The sequence below is a fragment of the Rana temporaria genome, chromosome 1, assembly GCF_905171775.1.
Source record: "Rana temporaria chromosome 1, aRanTem1.1, whole genome shotgun sequence".
NCBI classification, from domain to species: domain Eukaryota; kingdom Metazoa; phylum Chordata; class Amphibia; order Anura; family Ranidae; genus Rana; species Rana temporaria.
The window spans coordinates 669,778,534-669,796,633 of record NC_053489.1 but is presented as its reverse complement, the minus strand read 5'-3'; the positions used below and the strand labels follow the sequence as shown (position 1 = coordinate 669,796,633).

The window sequence follows — 18,100 nt, the reverse complement described above, 5'->3', positions numbered from 1 at the left end:
AGTGAGGATTTCTCAGAAGAAATAAAAACATTTTAAAAAAAATGGAAGGATGAGGTAAGTGAAGGAGGACTGCACTAAGGTAAAAAAGCTATTTTAGGAAAAACATTTTTTTACCTTTACAACTCCTTTAAAGGGTTATTAACCACTTCATTACTGGGCACTTAAACACCCTTCGTGCCCAGACCAATTTTCAGCTTTCAGCGCTGACGCATTTTGAATGACAATTGCGCAGTCGTACAACACTGTACCCAAATTATATTTTTATCATTTTGTTCCCCACAAAGAGCTTTCTTTTGGTTGAATTCATCTCTGCGACTTTTTTTTTTCTCTTTTTCTTGCGCTTTAAACCTTAAAAAGATCGAAAATTTGGAAAAAACAAATTTTTTACTTTTTTGTTAGAATATCCCAATTTAAAAAAAAATATAGAATTTCCCTCGGTTTAGGTCGATACGTATTCTTTATTTTTGTTAAAAAAAATTGCAATAAGCGTATATTGATTGGTTTGCGCAAAAGTTATAGCGCCTACAAATTAGGGGATAGATTTATGATTTTTTTTTTTTGTCAGGCCTGCGATATTGTGGCGGACACTTTTGACACAATTTTTGGGACCATTTACATTTATACAACGATCAGTGCTATAAAAATGCACGAATTACTGTATAAATGTGACTGGCAGTGAAGGGGTTAACACTAGGGGGTGAGGAAGGGATTAAATGTGTATCCTGGGTGTGTTCTAACTGTGTGGGGGGAGGGGGGTGACTGGGGGAGGTGACCGATGCTGTGTCCCTATGTACAAGGGACACAGATCGGTCTCTTCTCTCCCTGACAGGACATGGAGCTCTGTGTTTACACACAAAGCTCCACGTCCCTGCTGTCACCGCCGATCGCTGGTACCTGGCGGACATCGCGGCCGCCAGGCACACACATCGGCTCCCTAGCGATGCGCCGGGCACGTTGTTTCCCCGCTGCGCGCCCCAAGCGGCGCGCACGGGGAATGACAACAGGAGGTCCAAAGAGGTCCACTCGGCACTTGAGAGCTGCGCTGTGGACGTCTTTCGTCCATAGCGCGGATCCCAAGTGGTTAAGGGAAAAAAAAATGTTTTTCTTTAAAATAACAAACATGTTATACTTTCCTCCACTGTGCAGTTCGTTTTGCACAGAGTGGCCCCGATCCACGTCTTCTGGGGTCCCTCGGCGGCTGTCTCTGGTCCTCCCCGCAAGTACTGACCAGTCATGCGAGAGGGCTCGCATGGTGGTGAGTAATTGCGGGCGCGCTCCCGTGATGCAGCGAGCGGCCCTAGCCGCTCACTGTATCACTCGGCCCCACCCCTCGGCGCGCCGCGTCACTGGATGTGATTGACGGTAGCGCCAGCCAATGGCTGCGCTGCTCTCAATCCATCTGCTCTAGCCAATCAGCAGCGAAGAGGATCTCGGAACCGCGCGGGACTTTCGAGGGGTCAGCTAAGTATAACGGGCTCGGGGGGCGGCAGCATCAGATGTTTTTTCACCTTAATGCATAGATTGCATTAAGATGAAAAAAATGTTTACAACTCCTTTAAGCCTTCTCTTGTGTGTCCCTTCTTGGTTCTCAGACCGACCATCCACAGACTGGCTGCCAAAAATCTGATTTCCTTCTTGGAATCTGAAGAGGAGTCTGAAGAGGTGAAGAAGATGATCTTGGAGACCAGTCTGCAGTCTGGTGTTGTCTCCTCTCTCACAGCCTATGTAGCCGTCAACAAGGACACCAAGACACGTGTGGAGGGACCTCCTGTGCAGAGGTTCATGCCTCCAGTTGGTAAGTTCTAAAACCAATGTACTTTCTTTCTGTGCAATTTTAAAGATTTAAGGCTCTGCCGTATGCCCGTTGTGTTCAGCTCTCACAGCATTATATTTGTAATTTGTTTGCAGCCATGGCCTGTTGTATGCGTCAACCAGTATATTGCTACGATTCCCTGGCACCAATGATGGCTCCAATACAAATCCTTGAGCTGGCTGGTGAGTTCAACACCTAGAGAATCCATATCGGTCAAATGGTGACTTATAAGCATGCATCTCCAACACGTTCAGTTTCTGCAGCGGGGTCACGGGGCCAGTCGCATCAGTCTCTGCACCCGAGGGACCTTGCGCTCAAATGTCTCCTCCACCATCTCACACTGTTGGTGGCTTATATAACTCTGACATATTCAATAGTGCTGTACAGGGAACACTGAGCCAGTCCTCAGTCTCTGCAGCAGCGAAGCCAACGCTGGGTCGCCTGTTTAGTGACTGTAACGGTCACCACCTTTAACGACCTTCCATCCCATCCATGACAGCTCATCTGACACACAGACAAATCGGCAGGCATCCCATTTTCCCAGAATCAAGACGAGACACAGCTCTGTACTTGTTCCAAATGTAATGACAACTTTAATGGTTTCTTCTCAGCTTTTTATGCAGTTACAATCATGTGACAGTATTCAAAGGGACAATGAAATCTCCACCCCCCCTAATCACACACTTAGGCTTCAATCACATTCTTTGAGCTAATTACTAAACATTCCTTCATTAACAGCATAACAAACAAACCCCATCACACACAATGATCTCTTCCCAATCCACATCCCTAGACAGACGTTCTGTCTCCAAGTACATTCCACGCATAAACAGTATTTAGCATACATAATTAGAGGTCTGGGAGTAGACCTGGATTAACACCTTTACACAAGGACAATGAAATGTCTTCCAGGCTCTGACTCAATTAGCATGTCACTAGTCAGGGCTAATCATAGAATGAGTCACTATTGACTGGTTGGGTCACAATTAACCAACATCTTGCAGTATCTCAAAATCCTGCAATATGAACAATTATTAATGTCCCATCTCATGTAATGCATGAATTATGATTAGCCACCCTGTGCCCCAAGAGTTCTTAGTGACGCTGACACAGGAGTATCCCCCATCCTCACAAAGTCTCTGGGTGTCACGGGTCATCCTGTTACAGTGACTGATCACTACTTTACTAGATCACTAGTGTTTCGGGCCACTAAAATGTATGTAGCGTTCGCCGATGAGTTTCGGACCTCAGGGCAGGGCCGATCCGCCCTATAGACTCACTATGCAAGCCGCTTAGAGCCCCGCAAAGCTGCGGAGGGCCCCCCCAAATTACTAGAGACCCCGCCTGGTGAGAAGTCATTGTCAGCCCCTCACCCCACTTCTCAACTCGCTGGCTGCACGGGAGAAGAGGTGAGAAGTCGGCACCCCCTGATTCTCAATTTAATGTAAGATGACATTTCGGACAGCAGAACACCCCCTCCCCCCGCTTAACTTTAATGTGGCATGTCACTGTCGGAAGCGCCCCCCCCCCCCGCGCGCTTCTTAACTTTAGTGTGACATGTCATTTTCGGCAACCCCCCCCCCTTTCTCAACTTTAATGTGACATGTCATTTTGCTTAGGGCCCCACGGAGGTCAGGATCGGCACTGCACAGGGAAACCCTCCCCAAGTATAAACAGAAAAGTCAGTGCTACTACCCATATGCCACATAGATGGCAGAGCTCCCAGGTGCTCGATCCAGTTGCTGAGTAATGAGGAAAAGATGATCCACACTCCGGTCGTTGCTCTTTAACCGCTTGCCAATACACATCGGCAGAATGGCGCAGGCAGGCAAATGGGCATACCTGTACGTCCCTTTAAATTTGCCTTGTGGGTGCGCCCGCAGGTCCCGGGAACGCTATGTTCCCAGGCAGCCCGCAATTGTGGTCGGCAAAGGCAGAACCTGAGAGATGCCTTTGTAAACAAGGCATTCCCCTATTCTGCCTAGTGACAAGTCGGGGATCTACTGTTCCCTGTGATCGGGAACGGTGATCGCTGATGTGTCACTTGTAGCTCCTCCCCCTAACGGTTAGAATCACTCCCTAGGACACACTTGACCCCTTTAGCGCCACCCGGTGGTTAACCCCTTCACTGCCGGTGTCCTTTTTACAGTAATCAGTGCATTTTTATAGCGCTGATCGCTGTAAAAATTACAATGGTCCCAAAAATGTGTCAAGTGTCCGCTGTGTTGCAGTCACGATAAAAATCGCAGATCACCGCCATTACTGGTAGTTTTATTTTTCATTTTTTTTTAACTATCCCCTATGTTGTAGACGCTATAACTTTGCGCAAATCAATATATGCTTATTGCTAAAGAGAATTTTTTCAAAAATATGTAAGAATACAGATCGGCCTAAACTTATAAATTTATATAAAAAAAAAAAAAAAAAATTGGGATATTTTGCAAAAAGTAAAAAATATTGCTTTTGTTTTCAAAATTGTTGCTCTATTTTTGTTTATAGTGCAAAAAATATAAGCCACGGAGGTGATCAAATACCACCAAAAGAAAGCTCTATTTGTGGGGGAAAAGGATGTACATTTTTGTTTGGGAGCCATGTCGCATGACCGCGCAATTGTCCGTTAAAGCAGCGCCGTGCCGAATCTTAAAGTGGCCTAGTCCGGCTTTTAAGTGGTTAAAAAATCTTTGTTTTTATTGACAGGCCACAGTGAACAAACACAAATGAAAACAGTTGAGGTGTGTTTTTTTGTTTTTTAAGCCTATAAGACTTTAGTCGAGGGTTATGTCTAAGGCCTTATAGGCTGAAACGCATCAACTGTTGTCATTTTGTTTTTATTGACAAGCCACCGTAAACAAACACCAATTTTTTATTTCTTTTTTGGTGGTATTTGATCCCCCCCCCCTGCTGTTTTTTATATTGCGCTATAAACAAGATGTGTATTCTACGTTTTTTTTGGCAAATTGCAAAAAGCGCATTTTTATTTTTTTTTGCGCAAAAGTTATAGCGTCTACAAAATAGGGGATAGATTTATTTTTTACTAGTAATGGCGGCTTCCTTCCTTCCTGTCTGCCCATTCTCCTCTGACACCAACAAGGCATTTTCCTAAACACAACCCCTTTTTCGGATCATTCTCTGTAAACCCGAGAGATGTTTGTGTGTGAAAATCCCAGTAGATAAGCAGCACGTTGTCTTCACCACATATAGATGCCCAAATGCATTAAGTTACTGCCATGTGATTGGCTGATTTAGTAATTTGTGTTACCAAGCAATTGAACAGGTGCACTTAATAAAGTATCTGGTAAGTGTATATCTGGCAGCCTTTCCCTTCCCTCCTTTCCTCTTTTTTTTCCCTTTTTCCTTACCTCCTTTTTTTTTTTTTTTTTTTCCCCTTTCCTCTTTTTTTTTTCTTCCCTTTCCATCCTTTTTTTTTCCTTTCCATCCTTTTTTTTTCCTTTTCCCTTTCCTCTCCTCCTTTCCTTTTCCCTCTTTCCTTTTCCCTCTCTTTCCTCTCCTCTTTCCTTTTCCCTCTCTTTCCTCTCCTCTTTCCTTTTCCCTCTCTTTCCTCTCCTCTTTCCTTTTCCCTCTCTTTCCTCTCCTCTTTCCTTTTCCCTCTCTTTCCTCTCCTCTTCTCTCCCCTCTCTTTCCTCTCCTCTTTCCTTTTCCCTCTCTTTCCTCTCCTCTTTCCTTTTCCCTCTCTTTCCTCTCCTCTTTCCTTTTCCCTCTCTTTCCTCTCCTCTTTCCTTTTCCCTCTCTTTCCTCTCCTCTCTTTCCTTTTCCCTCTCTTTCCTCTCCTCTCTTTCCTTTTCCCTCTCTTTCCTCTCCTCTTTCCTTTTCCCTCTCTTTCCTCTCCTCTCTTTCCTTTTCCCTCTCTTTCCTCTCCTCTCTTTCCTTTTCCCTCTCTTTCCTCTCCTCTCTTTCCTTTTCCCTCTCTTTCCTCTCCTCTCTTTCCTTTTCCCTCTCTTTCCTCTCCTCTCTTTCCTTTTCCCTCTCTTTCCTCTCCTCTCTTTCCTTTTCCCTCTCTTTCCTCTCCTCTCTTTCCTTTTCCCTCTCTTTCCTCTCCTCTCTTTCCTTTTCCCTCTCTTTCCTCTCCTCTCTTTCCTTTTCCCTCTCTTTCCTCTCCTCTCTTTCCTTTTCCCTCTTTCCTTTTCCTTTTCCCTCTTTCCTTTTCCCTTTCCCTTTCCTCTCCTCTTTCCTTCCTTCCTTCCTTCCTTTCTTTTTTTTTTTTTTTTTTTTTTTCTTTCCCCTTTTCCGTTAACGCATTCACGGTCTGTCGACTGCTGAATAGAATGGGGCAGACTAGGCCTATGTGAAAATTGAAAGGCTCTCGGCACCAAACTGACCCACATTTACTTTAATGGCTCCTTGTAAGGCAGAAAGAGCCTTCGGACAGCTATAGTCTGTAATAATAGTACACCCCTGAATGGGATACAAATGTGCTTTTATTTTTTGCAATGTAAGAAGTCCTGTGGAACCGGCTTTAACAATGTGTCTTATCTTCCAGAAGATGCTGCTGTTGGGCCAGACATCGCTTTTAAATCTCTATCAATTGAAGTCCCACAAGGTAATTGTATACACTTGAGTTCCAGGCCTTTTCCAGCACTTTTTCAGTTTTTGTAAAATTAACCTTTTTGGTGTTTTTTAATGCAAAAAATGCAAAATAAAGCATAAATATACCCAACATGCCCTACTCTAAAATAGCTCAGAACGGTTACAAATTACAATAGAACCTTGGTTTACAAGTAACGCGGTTATCAAGCGTTTTGAATAAAGAGCAACTTTTTATTTTCAAATTCTGACTGTTTGCGAGTGTCTCGCAAAACTTGCAGAATTCAAGCTAATAAGGTGTGTAGTACCGCATTTGGCCAGAGGTGACACTCGGAACGGTTCGGAGCCATTCTGATACACTCTGAAATACTGTTCCCGAGTGTTTCTGAACCTCTCCGTGGTCCCCCCCCCCCCCCCACCTCTTGCCACTTGCGGGATTGTATGCCATAGAAGTCAATGCGGGATTGTATGCCATAGAAGTCAATGCGGGACGAATCATCTTCGTTTCCATTGACTTCTATGGGGAAACTCTCTTTGATCTACGAGTGCTTTGGATTGCAAATGTTCTCCTGCAACGGATTATGCTCGTAATTCAATTTAACATAAATTTTACAATCCATGGGTTATGGAGATAGGTGGGGGATGGGTGCGCTAAAAAACAATATTTATATAATGTTGGACTATACAAATATATAAATGAGTGAAACACCTTTTAGATACTGATAGATCTAGTATGAAAGTCCATGTGCGCTTAGTTGAATATATAATCTGGCCCAAATCCCTACACCAAATAATTGGTGGGAACTGGGCTCAAGTGAACCAGTCCAATAATAATGAGTGAAATTGAAGAAAGAAAAGTCCCAAAGTAAATCCTCAGGTAAAACTGAAAAATTGTGCTTCCAGTGTATTCCACCTTCACCATATAATCAGACACCCGAAGTGGATAAGTGAAATGGCTCCTTGCCAGATGGATATGTCCCTTAGTTTGGTATCAAACAAGGAGACATAAATGGCTTGTGACAGGATCACCTGTAGAGTCTGCTGTATCCTAGCAGGGATGTTAATGCCAGTCATGGATGTCCCAGTATTAGCATGAAAAACAGAATGGTGCCAATATAGTGTAGTATGTTTTATTACAGATTAAAAGCTTAACATAAAGGGAGCCAAATGGCCGCCTACCGTAAGAAGTGCCTGAGACCCGGCACTGAGGCTGTATCGCGTAGGGTTATGTGTCACAATGTATACCGCAATGTATACCGCTGTCTCGGTACCGGGTATAATCACTTGACATCCAGCAATTTGTACAGGTATATCACTGGTCAGCAAGTAGGTATACAGAATACTCTGTTTTTATAAAAACTGCATATGGGCCAGCCTGCCGGAGTCGTTTTGGTGTTCTTCGTTGGGGATCCCTTGTCTAAACCTTTATCGGAGGTGAGTCAACCCCCCCCCCCCCCTCTAGGTTGGGAACCAAAGAACCTGCAATTGATGGTTGTTTCATAAGTACTTGATGGGGGGGGGGAAACGGGTAAAACAATGTGCCAAGTGTGAGACCTGTCGTACTTGATGGGAGCTAGCCAGGTCTGCCCTGGTAGTCAGGTTTGCAAAATCATGGGGCACATTGACCTTGTGCCAGTGAATTCCATTGGAGTCCCAAACCCAAAGTAAATTCCCTGGCACCATTGGGCCATTACTCTTGGGAGGAAGAGGCCTTGCAAGCTTTTTCTCCTTCCCAGCCCCTGGCCTTACCAGGCAAGCCTGGCCTAATCAGGAGCTGGGTCCCACAAAGATCTGAACTTGTGGTGGGTGTTGGGTTGTTCCCACCATCCTAGAGGACACTTGTGCAGCTGCAGTCTGCACCTGAATGAATATGCCTATGTATCTGTGCCTAACACCTAATACTGTATGAAGTCTTTTGGAATGGGCTTCGGCAGAGCAAATATAATTGGAGATTTTATTAAAGTGGTGGGCTCTGTGTGGGCAGTTCTTGATTACAACTTGACAGCTCTTAATTGTATCTGTGCAGACATTGGCCAGGGTGACGTCGACAATGCGTCGAATTTGGCAGGAGGCCTCGCTGTTGGGTCGCTACCAGGTGGCATTCCACAAGGTAATACTGAGTATACAGAACACATAAGGCCAATTATTTTTACTTCTATGTATCTATATTGCACCAGTTTGTAGCGGAGCTGTTCCTGTGTTTTGTGACATTTACTGCATAGTGCTTTGCCCTGCCAAGGGTGACGGCACATCCTTCCATGGCTTCTTTGGGGTTGGTTTACTAAGAAAAATACTGTGCCGTTGCTCCAGAACTTGGTAAATGAGCAAAAGCTCCGCTGACTGCCATCATCCAATCATGTGCAAGCAATAATGCTTGATTTGTATGTGTGTGGTGTGTTTTTTTTCTTGCATGTGATTGGGTATTTTTGCTAAGTAAAGCTTCACTTATTTACTAAGCTCTGGAGCACTTTAGGAAACCAATCCTTTTGAAATCTAGGTATTGGGTTGTGTTTTTTGTATTTTGGGTTTGCCTTTGGGGCCACTTTTTTTTTTTTTATTTTAGATTTATTTTTTTATTACACTGTTGCTTTTAAACCCTTTTCAGCACTTTTTGCTGTCACAAGAAAGGTAAAAGGTAAACACCCCTTTTGACAGCAATAAGCATGACAGGTACTCTTTATGGAGGTCTATAAGACCCCCAGATCCCTCCTCTGCACTCAAAAGCCTTCAGAACAGTGGTGGTGCGTCCATAATGGGCGCCGCCCCTTCTACCACCTGTCTTATGACCATAGATGGATTCTTGCAATGCATAAATCTATGGTTGCCATTGACACCCCCTATTAAAGTACCCGGCCCCCTTTTCGGGCACCTGAATTACAGCGGCGGGGTGTGTTTTGGAAGCACTTGATTAGAGCCATAGGCACCTAAAAGTGAACAGCGGGCAGCATGCTGGGCGTTTGCTGTTCACTCAGCTGTGTGTTGGCAAAGCAAATTCCTCCAATTTGCTAACACTGTGCCGCCTCTCAGGTTGCCGGGTCTGTCACCTGATTGTCTAAAACGTCAGGCGCTGTGATTTGCTGCCTGAGAAAGGACGGAGGAGGCCATGGATATGCAGGACACCCCTGCTGACCCGCTGTGAGACAGGTAAGTGCCTGGCGGCGTTTGGGCACAGTTTGTTTGCTCCCCCCTAAAAAAAAAATTGCGCACCAGCCGCCACTGATTCAGAATGCCAAGATTGTGTTTTGAATGCTTTTGAGTTTTTAAAATGGTGCTGTGTACATACGGTTAACCCTGAAGTCATGTCGGCTCATCGCTTCTGGGTTACCATAGCACTGCTTGTAATGGCAATTGAGCAGCCAATTAGCCACTCCAATTGCTATTATAAAAGAGCCAACCACTGGCTTTAAAAAAAAGTACCTGGGTGATGCCTGCTGCTGCAGGCATCCTCTTGGTAAAACCACAGTCCAATGATGTATGGTCCAGAAGTGATTATTACAAAGAATTTTTTTTAATTTTATTTTTTGTAACCTCACCTGTTCAGCATCTTGAAGAAATGCCAGCACTTTGGGAGAATCCACAAGCAGGTCTTTATTAAATAGAGCCATGCATAAAATCCACAGAGGGCCAATGCGTTTCAGCTGTTGACTAATGCCTAATGGCTGAAATGCGCCAGCGCTCTGTGTGGATTGTTTTTTTAATAAAGTCTCTACTGACTGGATTCTACTGATGTGCTGGCATTTAACCACTTGACAACCGGCCCATTGCCAAAAGACGTCCTGTGTTTAAAGATGGATATCTCGGTAACGGCAGCAGCTGCTGCCACAACCGAGGTATCGATCTTTAGTGCCAACGGTCCTGTAAACGATAACGGCGGTCTCCGCGGCAGATTTGCCGCGAGATCGCCGTTATCGGCGGGAGAGGGCCGCTCTCCCGCGCCCTCCGCCGCTTACCGGAGCCGTCGGTAGCGGCGGAGGCGATCGGGACCGTTCGGCTGCTGACTGGGGACGAGACTGAAGGAAAAATCTCCTTCACCCGTCCCCATAGCTCTGCTGGGCGGAAGTGACGTCAAAACGTCAGTCCCGCCCAGCCTCTTAAAGAAACATATTTTTTTTTTTTTTTTTTTTTTTGCATTTAAGCCTAAATATGAGATCTGAGGTCTTTTTGACCCCCAGATCTCATATTTAAGAGGACCTGTCATGCTTTTTTCTATTACAAGGGATGTTTACATTCCTTATAATAGGCATAAAAGTGATCAATTTTTTTTTTATTTCAGTGTAAAAAAATATAAAAATAAATAAAACAAATTTTTTTTTTTTTTTTTTTAACGCCCCGTCCCAACGAGCTCGCCCACAGAAGTGTATGAAAACGGTGTTCAAACCACACAAGTGAGGTATCGCCGCGATCGTTAGAGCGAGAGAAATAATTCTAGCCCTAGACCTACTCTGTCACTCAAAAAATGCAACCTGTAGAATTTTTTAAACGTCGCCTATCGAGATTTTTAAGGGTAAAAGTTTTGACGCCATGCCACGAGCGGGCGCAATTTTTAACCGTGTCATGTTGGGTATCATTTTACTCGGCGTAACATTATCTTTCACAATATATAAAAAAAAATGGGCAAAAATTATTGTTTTATTTTTTAATTCAAAAAAGTGCGCTTGTAAGACCGCTGCGCAAATACGGTGTGACAAAAAGTATTGCAATGACTGCCATTTTATTCCCTAGGATGTCTGCTAAAAAAAAAATATATAATGTTTGGGGGTTCTGATTAATTTTCTAGCAAAAAAATTGTGATTTTTTTACATGAAGGAGAGAAGTGCCAAAATAGGCCTGGTGATTAAGTGGTTAAGATTTATATTCACTCTGGAGAGATCCTCCTAATTTCCTGTCTCTGGGACTGGTGGAAAAACTCCAACAGGACTTTGATATTGGGGGGGGGGGGGGGGGGGGGGGGTGAAATGCAGGAATGTTTCAACAGAGTCGGCTCTCTAATTGGGCAAATTAGGCGGTCGCCTAAGGCCTCGAGGCCACCTAATTTGCCTGTGATCAATACGAATGTCGGCACCATCGAATCTCTCTCCATCACCCCTCCCTCTCTTGCATTGGCTGAATGTCTGATGGGTGATGAGGGTGCCCTGGAAGTGGTGCTGATCACCTGTGTACTAGATCCGTGCATTTTCTGCAGCCATTTTTCTTGCTTGAATTGTTTTTCCCATTATGGGCGTGATTGGGGCCTCATATCTAAGTTTTTCCTCACAAAGACTAGAGCCGCCTCTGTTTCAACACTTTCCAACTTGACCCAGAACCTGTTAAAAAAACGTGTCTGTTGTACAGGAATACTATAAGGCTTATTGGTCTATGCCAGTGATGGCGAACCTTGACACCCCAGATGTGTTGGAACTACATTTCCCATGATGCTTAACTACACTCCAGAGTGTGTGAGTGTCATCTTAATTGTAGCTCCAAAACATCTGGGGTGCCATGGTTCACAATTTTCCATGCTCATGCACTCTGCAGTGTAGTTGAGCATCATGGGAAATGTAGTTCCAAAACATCTGGGGTGCCAAGGTTCACTGGCCTATGCCCTTATTTAATGCTTTTTTTTTTTTTTCCTCACAGAACCGCCTACTCCTGTGACAGTTGAGACTCCCGCCCTGTACAGACTAATCTCTCTCCAGAAAGCGGATGGCTCCTGGGAAGCGAGCTCTGAATTTGCCACCATTCTGGGAATACCTGAGAATTTTGCAGAGAGTTGTCCTGTTTCGGTAATGTATAAATGCTGCAAAAGAATGGGGGCAATGCCATAAATTGGTGGTCATCAACCCTGTCCTCAGGGCCCACTAACAGGCCAGGTTTGCAAGATAACTGAAATAAATCACAGGTGAGATAATTTGCTGCTCAGTGATTGCAGTAATCTAGTCTGCATCTCCCCAAGGTAATGCATAAAACCTGGCCTGTTAGTGGGCCCTCAGGACAGGGTTGATGGTCACTGCTATAAATGGAACTTGTGAGAAGATCCTGTGCCTCCAAATCTTTAGGTTCTCTGACGCCTACTGTAGAAGCTGTGAACTGTTGGTTTAAAGACCAGGTGCATCCTAAATCTAAAGCCATTTACCCAATTGTCCATCCAGACCCTCTGGATAAATGGTTCTATATTTAGGCTGGTCGATAAACCAGAGTCTATGCATCTGTTTAGTATGTTTTGCTGGCTCTCATTGGGGATATGGGCATCATGGTGAAGGGCCTGTGGAATAAGGTGACCAGACTTTCCCGGGACAGTCCCTGGATTGAGGACACTGTCCTTGGTTTTGTCCCTGGATTGGATTTGCCGAGGGGCTGGGGCAGTTTCAAAGACGGTCGGTGCAGAATTAAAAAAAAAATCTCCCCCCCCCCCCCCCCCCCATTATTTGTGCCTCTTTATGGTGGATTGTGTGCTGGTCGGAGCAGAGGGAATACTTCTTTCTCGGTTTTGGTGCATGCCTGTTCCGTTCTGTTCCATGTTCTTCTGCCTTGGCTCAAGTCCCGGTCAGCTGCCTGCCTATTTCCTTGGCTGGATTTAATTTTAAAAATCTGGTCACCTTACTGTGGAACAAACGGCACTGGAAAACCACCCAGGCAGTGTTGGTTTCATGTAAAGGAACCTGTGGTGATTTTTTTTTTTTTTTTTTTTGGGGGGGGTTTTAGGTGGCATATAGTTTGCCATCTACAGTGTTTTGAAGAAAACCATCTTTCTCCTTTTGCAGAATGTAGGAGGGTCGGTGTGGGCAACTGCCCTAGCGGTGATCTGGCTTCATTCTTCCTGTCTGGACCAGAGAGATGAATGGGAGCTGCTGGAGGGAAAAGCGGTCTCCTGGGTCAAGGACAGCGCAGGTAAGATGACCACGGTGGGAACAGAGCAGGATGTTGGACGGGAAGACCAATCGAAGACAGGCCTTCCAATTTATCCCAAAGACGCTGGTGGGGTTATCTGTAGGCCAATAAGGTTCCTCCACACCAATCTGGTCAAACCATTTTTCATACACAGGGACAGTCAAGCTGAAACAGAAAATGGCCTTCAACTTTTTTGCAAAGAGCAGAATTGTCTAACCTATATATTTTGCATGATGTACTAAAAACACCTGAACTCCATTATCTGTAGCAGTGGCCACATACTTTGGTCACTGTGTGTTGTTTTTTTTTTTTTTTTTTTTATATATATATATATATAATGGGAAAACTGCCAAGGCAATAATATATTGCAGTAGGAAAGTACAAGACTATAAAATGTGCTAGAGATCCTGCAGCCTGCCTGTGGGGGATGGAGTGGGCTGAAGGCTGGTAGTGAAGTATTGGGTCCACGCCCTGAACACATAATTCAAGCCTGAGGATATTTGTATGGATCCCACCAACATGCATGGCCCCTCTAGTCACCACTTTCTCCAATGTGCACTTGGCTTGCCGTTTAAAGTGAAATAAAGTCCACTTTTACTTACAGGTAAGCCTATAAGAGGTATAGTATATATCTCCTAAACGTGCATTGTTAGGAGATATTCACACAACATGGGGTCAATGACATCAGCAGCACACACGCTCTGGTGGGATGGCCTACCCGTGCCGTATCCTTAGAGCTCTTTGTCAGGGTCAGGCTCCCATGCGCAGGAATGAAGCCATTATGGCCCCGGCCATTCATAAAGCCAGTCTGTGAACCCAAAGAGACCTGATGATGACTATAAAGTGCTGGAGAGCTGTGACAGTTGTGCTGCAGTGCATATTGGCACGTTATGACTTAAACTTGCAGGGGGCACTTTTTATTTAAATTATTTGGTGAAGGGGGGATTATGGTGTAGGGTTGTTCTTCAGGGGTTGGGCTTGACTCCTTAATTCCAGTGAATGGAACTCCTCTTAAGGTGTCTGCATACAAGACTGTTTTGTGCTCACAACTTTGTGGGAACAGTTTGGGGATGGACCCTTTCTGTTCCAACATGACTGCGCACAGCAAGGTCCATAAAGACATGGATGGGTGTCCTTTTTTTTTTTTTTCATTTTACAGTTTCCATTAAAATTCCAACATATGAAGGTCCTTGTTTAGATGTTTCCTGCTATAAGGGTGAAAACCTGTTTCCCAATTGTGCTCCTGTGTTAGTCGCATGCATTCTTGTTGGAAACTACAGGCTGAAGTTTCAGCAAATTGCTCAGATAGCGTCCATATTTAGAACTTAAAGCGGTGGTTCCCCCTAAAACAAATTTCTAACAATACATTCGTAAGACGGCTTACACTGCGGGTAGGCTGGCTTTTGTTTTGTTTTTTTAGTACATACCTCGATATCGCCGTTTCGTCCCTTGGCGGTGGGCGTTCCTAGTTGATTGACGTTCCTCCGACGGGCACATACGTGACGTCACGACTTTCCGAAAGAAGCCGAACGTCGCTGCGCAGGCGCCGTATAGAGCCGACTCTATACGGCGCCTGCGCAATGACGTTCGGCTTCTGTCGGAAAGTCGTGACGCGCAGTATGCGCCCGTCGGAGGAACGTCAATCAACTAGGAACGCCCACCGCCAAGGGACGAAACGGCGATATCGAGGTATGTACTAAAAAAAAAAAAACAAAAGCCAGCCTACCCGCAGTGTAAGCAGTCTTGCGAATGTATTAGACATTTGTTTTAGGGGGAACCACCGCTTTAAACCGGCCATTGACAGTTTGAATCTCTGCCAGTTCAGCAGGTACCAGCTGAGATTCGAATTGTCAACTTGGGTGCAAGCAGTATGACGGCTTTTTCATGTGATTTTATAAGCACTAGCGGTAATCGGTGTGTTCTCCTGGCAACCTTCCTGCCACCTCTCCATGTCCCCACCACAATAGTTCAGTGGGGTATTCTCCCATCAACACCGATTGTAGAAAAGAAAATCGCTCATTCTATGGCTGACTTTTTTTTAGTGATGGTGATCTTGTGAAGACAAAATGGCTGGGGGGTAGGGTGACCACATTTCCAAACTACCATTTAGGGACACCCTCCCTTCCCAAAAATCAGCTTGTGCTGTAACGAATCACAGCACAGTGATTGGACACAAGAGGGGGGATTTATGATTTCTCCAATCACAAGCAGGGGGCGGGGACTGTGCTCCTCCAGGCATTCCCGGCCAGGACAAGTACTGTCGGTGAGTAAAGCGGTGATGTGGCGCCCTTTTTTGGGGGCATCAGATTGGCCCGGGGAGGGGGGGGTGGCTGTGTTTCATTCTGGGACACTGTACTGTCCTGGAATAAATGTGCCCGGGACAGACCTGCAAAATGTGGGACTGTCCTGGGCAATCCGGGACACGTGGTCACCCTACTGGGGGAGGGGGGGGGGAGAGAAGAATATGAAAATGGCATTTGGCGGAAAAAATAACAAGCAATCAAAATGTCATCCAATTTGGGTTTTGATGTACTTTAGAAAGCATGTTCTTGCTTCCAGCATGGTTAAGGCACAAGTTTTGGGTTATTAAATGTCGCTGTTAATTCCTAAAAGACAATCTGTAATCTGAGGGGGAGAAAATTAAAGCGGAGCTCCACCCTAAAGTGGAACTCGCGCTGATCGGAACCCTCCCCCCTCCGATGTCACATTAACACCTTTTCTCAGGGGGGTGCAGATACCTGTCTAAAGACAGGTATTTGCACCCACTTCCGGCCACAACAGTCTCGGGCAGACTGCAGGCATGACGTCACCTCCCGCCGCCCCCCGTTGTGTGCTGGAAACACTCGGCTCCCAGTACACAGCGGGAGCCAATCAGCAGGCGCAGAGTGACTCGCGAATGCGCCGTAGGGAACCAGGCAGTAGTGAAGCCGGAGCGCTTCACTTCCTGGTTCCCTCACCGAGGGGGGGGGGCAGCAGAGTGACGAGCGATCGCTCGTCCTCTGCTGCGGACGGCCCTGGACTCCAGGACAGGTAAGTTTCCTAATATTAAAAGTTTGTAGCTGCTGGCTTTTAATTTATTTATTTATTTATTTTTTCAATGGCACATCCGCTTTAAGTTTTATGTTTGTCTTCTCAGGTTCTTCCCTGGCAGAGGTGGTCAAAGCCGGAAACGTGTTTTTGAAGTCATCGGTGGATGTTGCAATTTTTGGTCTCTGATTTTGTAGCTGGAGAAGTCTCGTGTGTAATAAAAACTGTACTGCTGAATATACAAGCCTGTTTGTCTTCTTATTCACTCATGTTATTCAACTGAAATCTTATGCCTCGTACACACGATCAGTTTTCCTGACAGAAAAGTGCGATGTGAGGTTTTTGTCAGGAAAACCGACCGTGTAGGCTCCACACTTTTCTTAAGTTTTCCTGCCAAGAAAAGATTGAGCGCAGAATCTCAATTTTCGTGACAGGAAAAATCCCTATTGCGGTTGTCTGTATGCAATTAAAACGTAAAAAAACATGCATGCTCAGTGTTGAGACCTGCAGTGGTTATGGTACTGCGGCCTTCTTTCCATCCCTCAATCGCCAAGCATAAGTGATGATCGCTACCATAGGAGGTAGAGGGATAGTGGAGATGAATGCAGTTTCCAGAATGATTCTTCCCAATGGTTAGAATATTCCCCCAAACATGAACCAAGACTTCATGAAGGGTGTACCAGGCATAGAACAACTTTATTGAGAAGGCAGGCTCTTATATACACCAAAAAGAATACTTGCAGTAATCGGATGGACAATGACACACTCCACCCACAACATCATACAATGAGTACTAACGAGCCTCCAATACACATCTTTTAGGAGACAGACATTCTGTCTCTGAGATAATCTACATGAGTTGATTACTATTCATTTAGGTGGCAAAAGATTAGCTCTTCTCACCTGTTACACAATACACATTTATCATCAATCGAAATTCACACAATACAGTGTCAATTGGCATCACACCATGAAAGGTCCCTGAGAGCTAGACTAAGGTTAATTTACATGACAGTAGCAGACGACATTACCACAGCAAGCTTTTATAGTACACCCGCCCTCTCTCTGCCTGGGAGATATTGAGATCAGTTAAGGAATAAACCAATTATCGCCAGGCAGAGAGCACACAATTTTCCCAAAAGTTGGAACACCCCTTTCCACACAAGGTATCCCTACCATTACATATCCCCTGATAGCCCCGATCTGGGGGACCAACATATTCAAATTTCACCCAGATCGGTCCAGGGGTTCTTAAAAAAAACAAACCGAACCTATGAGAAAATACAGAATAAAGTCGATTTTCTTCAAAATTTAGCAGAAGAACTGAACTGCCTATTGATCTCGGCTCGTTGTACATCACTGCGTTATTGACGTTGGGAATTTCATACAAGATTAGGATGACCAGAGCTTTTTTTTCCTCAGAAAATAGGTGCAGGAACTCAACCACGACCCGTTCAGATTTCACAAACAGTAGAAGGGTCTTAAATGGGCATTAAATGCCAGAATTACATTACATACATAGTGCAGAATTCAGGGGGTTACAAAGCTGTCACTTGTAAACACAGAAACCAGACTTCCGTGTTTACAAGTGTTTGTGGTGAGCAGGCACCAAAGGGTCTGAGCCAGAGGTGGTGGAACTGAGTTCCCCCTGAAAAAAAGCCCTGAGTATGACTGTGTATGCAAGACACTAGGGTTGTCCCGATACCACTTTTTTTTTAGGACTGAGTACAAGTACCGATACCTTTTTTTCCAAGTACTCGCCGATACCGAATACCGATACTTTTTTTTTTTTTTAAATGTGTCCCCAAATGCAGCCATGGCCCCCCCCCCCAGATGCAGCCATGTCCCCCC

At 45.0% G+C, this 18,100-nt stretch overlaps 1 protein-coding gene across 6 annotated transcripts in view; it reads left to right on the top strand.

Moving 5' to 3' along the window:
- LOC120924606 (von Willebrand factor A domain-containing protein 5A-like) overlaps positions 1 to 16,490 on the top strand; it is a 57,716-nt gene extending 41,226 nt beyond the window's left edge. For 3 of the 6 annotated variants that reach the window (XM_040335597.1, XM_040335602.1, XM_040335598.1), the window contains 7 exons: positions 1,593 to 1,795; positions 1,909 to 1,995; positions 6,312 to 6,371; positions 8,382 to 8,465; positions 11,972 to 12,117; positions 13,096 to 13,222; positions 16,359 to 16,490. In XM_040335597.1, coding sequence (XP_040191531.1) covers positions 1,593 to 1,795; positions 1,909 to 1,995; positions 6,312 to 6,371; positions 8,382 to 8,465; positions 11,972 to 12,117; positions 13,096 to 13,222; positions 16,359 to 16,438 — 787 coding nt within the window. In that variant the 3' untranslated portion in view covers positions 16,439 to 16,490. The remainder of the gene's footprint in view (positions 1 to 1,592; positions 1,796 to 1,908; positions 1,996 to 6,311; positions 6,372 to 8,381; positions 8,466 to 11,971; positions 12,118 to 13,095; positions 13,223 to 16,358) is intronic. The other 3 variants (XM_040335596.1, XM_040335601.1, XM_040335599.1) reach the window with 3 other exon arrangements.
- The last annotated feature ends 1,610 nt before the right edge of the window (positions 16,491 to 18,100 follow it).